General features: G+C 44.2%; 1 protein-coding gene across 4 annotated transcripts in view; it reads left to right on the plus strand.

The window, feature by feature from the left end:
• Nucleotides 1–8,916, plus strand: part of Slc36a4 (solute carrier family 36 member 4) — a 34,075-nt gene that overhangs the window by 16,163 nt on the left and 8,996 nt on the right. For all 4 annotated transcript variants that reach the window (XM_021172146.2, XM_029481752.1, XM_021172145.2 and 1 more), the window contains exons 7-9: nt 260–487; nt 2,109–2,207; nt 6,979–7,148. In XM_021172146.2, the coding sequence (XP_021027805.1) occupies nt 260–487; nt 2,109–2,207; nt 6,979–7,148 (497 nt within the window). The remainder of the gene's footprint in view (nt 1–259; nt 488–2,108; nt 2,208–6,978; nt 7,149–8,916) is intronic.

The raw sequence follows: 8,916 nt of genomic DNA on the forward strand, positions 1-8,916 counted from the left end.
GATGCCCTCACTGGTCACCACTGTCACAGTGAGACACTGAGAGATGACCTCACTGGTCACCAGTGTCACGGTGAGACATTGAGTGAAGACCTCACTGGTCACCAGTGTCACAGTGAGACACTGAGGGATGTCCTCACTGGTCACCAGTGTCACAGGGCTTGATTGTAGAGGGTGTGGGTTTTATTTGATTTGTCTCTCTCGTGATTGTAAGCTGATGGGTAATTCTCTTCCTCTGTCCTCTCCTGGTGACCGACTGCAGGTTCATGAAGGATTCCTGGAGAGCACAGTGATTGTTTCAAATGGCTCGGACCTGTCTCATGCCTGTGAGAGAAGAAGTGTGGACCTCAGGGTCTATATGCTCTGCTTTCTCCCACTCATCATCCTCTTGGTCTTCATTCGCGAGCTGAAGAATCTCTTTGTACTTTCATTCCTTGCCAACATTTCCATGGCTGCCAGTCTTGTGATAATTTACCAGTATGTTGTTAGGGTAAGCGTGCTTTTGGGTAACCATCCCGTGTTCCCACATGGGTAAAGCTTTCTTTGGAGGTGAGAGTTATGACGTGGAGAGACCTGTTCCACATACCCTATCCTGGCACATGGATAGGCAGTAAATGTTGATTTCCCTTCAGGGTATAATGTTAACGCATGAAGTGGACGCTAAGGCATGGAGTCTGGTTTTAACACTGATGAGGCTGCTTGTGGGTTTATATCCCTGTTTCCAAACATCCCGCCTTCCCTGTTAGAGCGTCTGGGAGATCTAGGACTGTGCTCTCACTCAGCCTTCGGTGACTCAGCTCACACAGTTCTTGGGCTTGTGCTTTTGAGATTTGAGTTAGTCACAAGGATGGGTGTGTATATAACTCTTAAAGCTTTTGTGCTTGATGCCACATGCCCTCTGCTGCCACCACACAAGTTTGTGACTCTTCCTTTATTTGAAGACCTTGAAGTAATGAGAACTGAGGTAACTCTTTGAAGTCTCAGGACTCTTAACCCAGTTACATCAGGCAGAGACAAGTGACCTCAAGAAAGTTGAGGATCCCTGTTTTATTTCCTCATGATCTAATTGATTAACTATGTTACTTCTAAGGTAATGACAGCGCTTCCATTAGCAGTTCAGACACACTCATGCTGCATCTGCTTCATGTTTCCTCCTCTGGATTCTCTAACCGGGAGGGAAGAGGGCTGCCTGAGCCTTTCTGAGGCTCCCCACCCCCCAGCTGGTCATGTTAGACTTGGTGGAGCAGTAAAGGTGGCTCCCCCAGGAGAGGGAAGAGCACAAGGCATGACAGCATCTGCACTTGAGAACATTTCAGCAGTCACAGATGATGAAGACCCCTTGGCACCTGGCTCACTCTGGTCCTTGCTTCCCCATCACATGTCATCTTCACATCATGAAATTCTGCACGTGCTGCAACTGTTCCCAACCTTCACGTTCCCCAGACTACCATGTGCCTTCAAATGTCCGTCTGCAGATATTTCTTCCCTAGCCTTGAATTCTACTTCAGTAGGCAAGGCAGAGAAGAGGGTGGTGGCAAGGAAGGCTAGAATTAGGGTGTCTGGAAGAAAGGTCATTGTGGTCAGTGGTTTCAGCCAGGTGTGCTGCAGTGACTTCCCTAGAGCAGGCCAGTGGGAAGCATTATGGGAGTTGGTCATCCACAGTGAGGAATAGGTTATACACGCTGTGTCACAGCACATGCCGAAACCCCAGGAGACCTGTGCCAGGGACAGCTAGAGAGGAAGTCAGGGGCCAGGTGTCTTAGGAGAATGAAGAGGAGGGACACGGGGAGGTGTCTAGTGACTTAGGGTCTCTGAGCATGCCTGTATACTTCTTATCTGGCAGGAGATTTACCTCATGTGCTGCCTGTGACTGGCCACTGACATGGGTATGCAGGAGGATTGTGTGATTGTCAGAGAGGCAGTTTTTTTTAGCAACTATATTCTAATAGCTTAACCTCCCTTAACATAGGATACATAAAGTGTTTACTAAATGTCATAATCCCAGTTGCTTTGTGAAGCTTTTGAGAGTGTGATTCTGCTGTTCAATTCTAAATAATTAGAATTAGATAAAGCTGTGACCTGGTTTCTTTTTTCTTTTCTGTCTTCTGCAGAACATGCCAGATCCCCACAACCTTCCAATAGTGGCTGGTTGGAAGAAATACCCACTGTTTTTTGGCACTGCTGTGTTTGCTTTTGAAGGCATAGGAGTGGTAAGAATTAGACATTACTTGGTTTGTTTTTAAACTCTTAAGTTTAAGCAAGAGTTTAACACAAGATTTTATATAGAAAAACTATATAAAATACATATTTTATTTCAGTGTTTTAATTTCTTTTATGCATAGGTCATAACTCCCAGTTTGGTGGACGAATGACAAAATGAAACAGAAGGAGGGGGATATGACTACTCCTAAGAGATAGAGAAGACTTTTATTATAGATATAAGAGAGAAAATGGTCAGAGGAAAGAGTCCCGGCTGAAATGGCTGGCAGATTAAACCAGACCATGAGAGGAGACGGGGAGGGAGAGCAAGAGAGGGGGCTCTACCCAAGGACCAACAGAGGCTGCTGGCCAAGAGACCAAGGGGTCACTGTAGCCAGAATGGCTGAGTTCTATAAGGATCAGACTGGGGAAAGTGATGGGGAAGCCGGGCCCTGGGAGGGAGGGGTTTATGGTAGGTCTGGGTGAGGAGTGCTGGGCAGAGTCACAGGTCTACCAAGTGAGACTTGTCCTAGGTTTGTACTGGTCAGTGGGGTAGACTTGAACTATTGTTTGGCTTTTCTACTGACCAGTAACTTAATCTTAGACATGTTTTCTTAGGGTCTAAGTCTTTTCCTTGGTAGGTTAAGTGATGATATTAGACTAGACTTTTAGGATTAATGGTAATAATTATTGGAAGTATAAGCCTATAAAAGCCTTAAGGTCGCATACTGAAAACTCTTGTATCATATAACTTCAAATACACAACGACTTTGTTTTGTCTGTGTCACGCATATTTAAGTATGCCCAAATAGAGCATTTTTTTTAATTTTGAAATTTCTATTATGTATGTGTGTGATTTGTCTGCAAGTGTGGTTGTACACCCAAGTGCACGCCTGCATGGTGGCCAGAAGGTGATGAGACCTTGGAGCTAGAGTTACAGGGAGATGTGAGCCACCATGTGGGTGCTGGGGATCAAACCGAAGTCCTCTGGAAGAGCAGCCTGTGCTCTTGCTCACCGAGCCCTGTGAGAACATATTTGTAAAAGGTGTATATGGTGTGGGTTGGGAAATTCAGAGCACAGTTTTCAAGAGTTCGCTCTCTCTCCTTTCACTTCACGGTGCAAGGTCTTTTGTTTCTGCTGCTCCGAGATACTGTAGGATAACTGGCTAGAGAGCTTCTAGATGATTCTCCTTTCTCTACCTCCCACCTTACCCAGGGGCGATGGGTTATGATGTGAGCCGCCGTCCCCAGCCCTTCCTTTCTGGTGACCAACCTCAGGTCATCAGGCTTGCATGCCCACCTGCCAGCCCAAACATCACATTTTATAAACTAGAATAGCTGAAGGCCATGCAAGTAATTGTAAAGTTATTGTCATCTGAAAGTCGGAGATAATTCTCCCTTTAAGTTGGGCACATCATATTTGTTTTGAGGTACGTTATGGAGATGCTGCTGCCGAGAGATACATCCCGAGTCTCTAGCTTTTTAAGTATTTCTACTCTAAACACTTCCAGTACTTATGGCCTAAAATGTGTAGGTTTAGGGAAATTAGAATATTAATGTCAGCTGTCTTCAAAGCTAATTCCTCAAGGTCTGATGGCTTGGTATCAGAACAAAAGCACTTGAAATGTTTCTTCCTGTGAGTGCAAATGGATGAGTCTCAAAGGCAGACCCCTCTGCCCCTTTGTGGACTGTCTGCAGGCTGAATTCCTACAAATTCTAGATATTCTCACAGCTTCTCTTACTGCTGTTGTAGCTGGAGCTATGGATTTTAATGTATGTCTGTTATTAATTTAGGTCCTAATCATTGGATATTTAGTTAAATGTTGTTTTTCTGACAGCAGCTGCCAAGTCCACTCTCATTCAAAACCAGCCTCACCGTCCCACCTCCTCTTCCCCTTTTTAATTTTTAAAATTTTCTTTAGCTAGGATACCGATCAGGGTCTCTCATGGTATTTATGTAAGTCATATCCTTTGTTCTGCTCCCCTCCCCCCTCCTGCTTGGCTGATCCTCCCTACACCATGTATCCCCTCCTCCTCCTCCTTCCTTTTGGTAGAAAAGCCAAACAATAGTTCAAGTCTACCCCACTGACCATTAGGTCTCAAACCTAGGACAAGTCTCACGTTCCATTACTATCTCCTGTCACCTTCCTAAGAGCTCTTGGTCTCTTCTGTAGTCCCCTTTCTACTTTCATGCCACCTACTCACACACAAACACATTCACACTGAACACACACACACCACACACACACACACACACACACACTCAAACACATTCACACTGAACTCACACATACACACTCACAATTCACACTGAACTCACACTTCACACATACACACACACATTCACACTGAACTCACATACACACAATTCACACTGAAGTCATACACACACACACACACATTCACACTGAGCTCACACAGATATACATACACACTCACACACATTCACAGTGAACTTGCACACTCACATCCATACTTTAGGCCATAAGTATTGGAAGTGTTTAGAGTAGAAATACTTAAGATGCTAGAGCCGCAGGATGTATCTCCCGGCAGTGACATCTCCATAATGTTGTACCTCAAAACAAATATGATGTGCCCCCCCCGAAAGGGAGAATTATCTCCGATTTTCAGATGACAGTAACTTTACACATTCACACTGAACTCACACACATACGCACACACATTCACACACTGAACTCACTCAAAATACACACTCACATTCACACCCAACACATACATGCATGCACACACTCCCACACACATGTAATATATAGAGCAGTTATGGACATGTATATGTGTGTTCATATGCATGTGAGCTTAATTTACGTGCTCTGTCTCCTGAGGGTTAGACGCAATACTCTTCACATAGCACTTTCAGCATGGGAACCCTAATTCTAAATGCTGTGTGGGCTGAAGAAAAGAACCCTCTTTTGTGGAGAAAAATGTCTGGTGAAAATCAAAACCAAGGAGCAGGATGAGTGTGGGGCTCTTGTAGGCCAGAGAGGAAGGGGATACTCCGAGGGACAATGTGGCAGCCAGCATCAGGGATGCATGAATGCCTCCTCATTTCACAGTGACAAAGGCCAGAACAGGATGAGTGACGGAGGGCGTGACAGTGGCGGGTTGCTACTCAGTGTACATAACAAGTCTCCCCAAGTCCCCAGTGACATAAATGGTTGAACTAATGACTGCTCGGCTGAATTCCCAGAAGAGCCTCCTGCCAGCAGGAATAGATTAATTATCATTTAGTTCTTGGAGAGTGGACTAGAGCTAGAGACTCGGAGTACAATGAGGGGGATAGGAAGGTGGCTTTACAGTGGCCGGTCCGAACCACACCACTCATCAGTCATGATGGAGACATGTGACAGGAAAAGCACTTCAGAGTGTGGTATCCTCTGAAATGACACTATCTCATCACAAGGAAGGAAGGCATCAGGAAGGAAGGCATCAGGAAGGAAGGCATCAGGGCAGACCCAGATTGTTCAGAGGATGCTGTGCAGAGGGTGCTGTGCAGAGGATTGCAGTAAGTTAAGGCAATGAGCAAAGAAAGACCGAGAAACCAGGCAGACCTTTGGAGACTGAGGCAGCAAGGTGACATGACTGATGCAGCCTGGGGTCCTGGATCGGGTCCTGGATGGGCTTCTGGCACAGAAAAAGGTTGTTCATGCAGACATTAGAGAAATCAAAGTGGAATTCAGGATTCAGTCACTAGGGTTGGCTCAGTTGTGACAACTGGTAATATAAAATGTTAATCATGGAAAAGCTGTTTCAAGGGCATATGGGAGTCATCTGTGTTTTCCTTTGCATTAAAAAAAAACAAATCTAAAGTCATTCTAATAAGAAAAGGTGTTTAAAAATACTCAAGGGGGGGGGGTGGCTAGTAAGATAGATCATCAGGAAAGGGCACTGATTGCTTTTGTAGAGGCCCTGAGGTCAATTCCCAGCAACCACATGGTGGCTCACAACCATCTGTAATGGGATCCGACGTCCTCTTCTGGTGCGTCTGAAGACAGCTACAGCTACTGTGTGTGTGTGTGTGTGTGTGTGTGTATAAAATTTCTTTAGAATATATAATTAAAAAATAACCAGCAGGTTACCGCCTCAGAGCTAATCTTCAAACCGTTTTAGGAATTAAGAAAAACATAGTATACAAATCCAGGGGCTGAGGAGGCAGGTCAGTTGGTAAAGTGCCTGCAGAACAAGGAAGACCCCATCACCCACATAAAAGGCGGGGTAGAGGTGCATCTGTAATCCCAGTGCTCGGAAGTGAAGACAGGTGGAGTCCTAGATCTCATAGGCATGCAGTCTAGCCTAGTCAGGAAGCTCCAGATTCAGTGAGAAACTCCCATAAAACAGCTGGAACCTTGGTGGGATGGTGCACACCTTTAGTCCTAGCATGTGGAGACAGAGGCAGGCAAGTCTCTGTGAGTGGGAGTTCAGGCTGGTCTATGTAGTTCTAGGCTGACCAGGGGGTACATTGTGAGACATTCTCTAAGAAAACCCAATGGGGCAAAATTCTGAGGAGGAAAGCAATAGAGGAGGAGATGGACATCAACCACACACACATGCAAACATGAGAATACACATGCCACACACACAAGCCTACATACATAGATATGTCTATATGTCACAGGAAAATGGCACTTACATGTGGATTGAAAATAAGATTTTCCACACAGACTACAGGAGATGGACCAACTTGTCTATCTAACAAGACCCTAGTTATTCTGAAATTCCTATATCCTGTTCCTTTAAGAGCAGTTAATGTTATTCTCCTCTTAGGTGCTACCACTGGAAAACCAAATGAGAGAGTCCAAGCGCTTCCCTCAGGCATTGAACATTGGCATGGCCATCGTCACTGTGCTGTACATCAGCCTAGCCACTTTAGGCTACATGTGTTTCCGTGATGAGATCAAAGGCAGCATAACACTGAATCTTCCCCAGGACATGTGGTAGGTGGAGATGACTTATCAGTCCTAGCTATGTGTTTTAGATGTAATTTACCAAGATAAGTTTTTAGATTTATGATTTAAGCATTTAAATTTTTACTATGATTTCCTTATCAGTGGAAACTGAAGATGCATTTGAGAGGTGCTTAAAATTTCAATTATGAGACATGAGTAGAAACAAGAACAGTCTTTATCCACAGAGGCATCTGTGGAAAGTCTTACTGCAAAAGGAACTGAAGAGAAGCATGCAGAGAAATACATGCTTCTGCTCCCAGCCAAGACGTGGAGGATGGGCAGAACCATATGAAGGCATGCTCATATGTTCCCCTTGGACTATCCATTTCAATTTCTCTAGCACTGCTTCACCCCATCCCTGCTTGCTGTGGTTTTCAAGTTAGAATAGAGCAAGTTGGGACTTGTAACTCAAAGACTGTCCAATCATAGGTTAGCCTCAAGAAAGCCTTTGCAAGTCACCTGATATTCAGCCAGAAAAAAAAAAAAAAAAAGCCTCCAGAAATTATCCCAGGACACAGAAGACATCCCGAAGAGCAGGAGAACAAATCAGAGTAAAGAGAGATTTGGTTAGAGAGGTCTTCCGAGCCTTTTCTCAGGGTGGCTGGGTGCAGCCTACTGTCTGCTTCCTGTCTGCAGTTGTGGACCTGTTGCCATCTGCCTGAGAGACACGGGTGGAGCTGCCTTTCAGAGGTCAGAGTGTTCTGGAAAGTGAGGGCGCAGACTGGCCCTGGGCCATATGCTCCTGTGTGTCTTCTGTGAATAACTCAGAATGCACAGCTCTGTGGGTACTTATTACTGAAATGAGAACAAAGGTTGAAAAGTTGAGAAAAACTGTTAAGTGTTATTGAAAGTACAGATGCCAACCATAGAAATAAATGGTTTTTTGAAACAGAAAACAGGTAAAAATGAAATGGGTGCTTTTATGTGGCCTGTTTGAACACATGGTCATTTCTGTATTACTCTGCCAGAGTTGAAAAGCCAGTTTGTATAGAGCTCACTTCTCTAGCACATACCTGTGAAGAAACAATGTTCCTTATAACACTAAATAACAGTGCAGAATGGTATTAACACTAATCATATTTTAGCCTGTGTAACTCCTACTTTATGTCAGTGGAGTATAATTATATTTATATGCAAAGTGGTTGTGGGCCTATTTACATTTTAAAGTATATTATCAGCCATATTTTGAAAACACAACAATAAAGTATAATTAGAAAAAAGCAATGTTCCTCTTTTAAAGGAATAATGAACTAATGAGAATGTTTAATTCTCTACAATTGCTTATCAGAATACTTGAACAAATAGTCACTTAGTAAGTTTGCATATTTTCAGCCACAACCATTTATACTTAACTTTTAAGGCTCTAGCTAAATAAATCTTTGGGTAATTTTTAAATTAAGATTTATTATTTCTAGGCCTGGGGACTTTCCTTGTCCTAATTACTTAATTTGCCACATTTTAGATTCACTTTTACTTTGTCTGCTCATTCCTGTGCTATGGCTAAAGCCTGCTGAGTCCTTGCTTGGTCAGATAATAGGATGCGTTTCCATGAGAAGTGCTCTTCCACATGTATGCCACTTTTGGTGAGGCTGTAGGCCTTGATGTTTCCTTTCCATAGGGAAAGAACATAGGAGATGGTTCCTTAGTCAACTGGAGCATGCTCCATCTCAGCTCTGTCCCACTCATAGCACTGCCCCAGAGTCTCAGCACTGCCCCAGAGTCTCAGCACTGCCCCAAGTCTCAGCACTGCCCCAGA

Source organism: Mus caroli, chromosome 9 (genome assembly GCF_900094665.2).
Source record: "Mus caroli chromosome 9, CAROLI_EIJ_v1.1, whole genome shotgun sequence".
Taxonomy (NCBI): domain Eukaryota; kingdom Metazoa; phylum Chordata; class Mammalia; order Rodentia; family Muridae; genus Mus; species Mus caroli.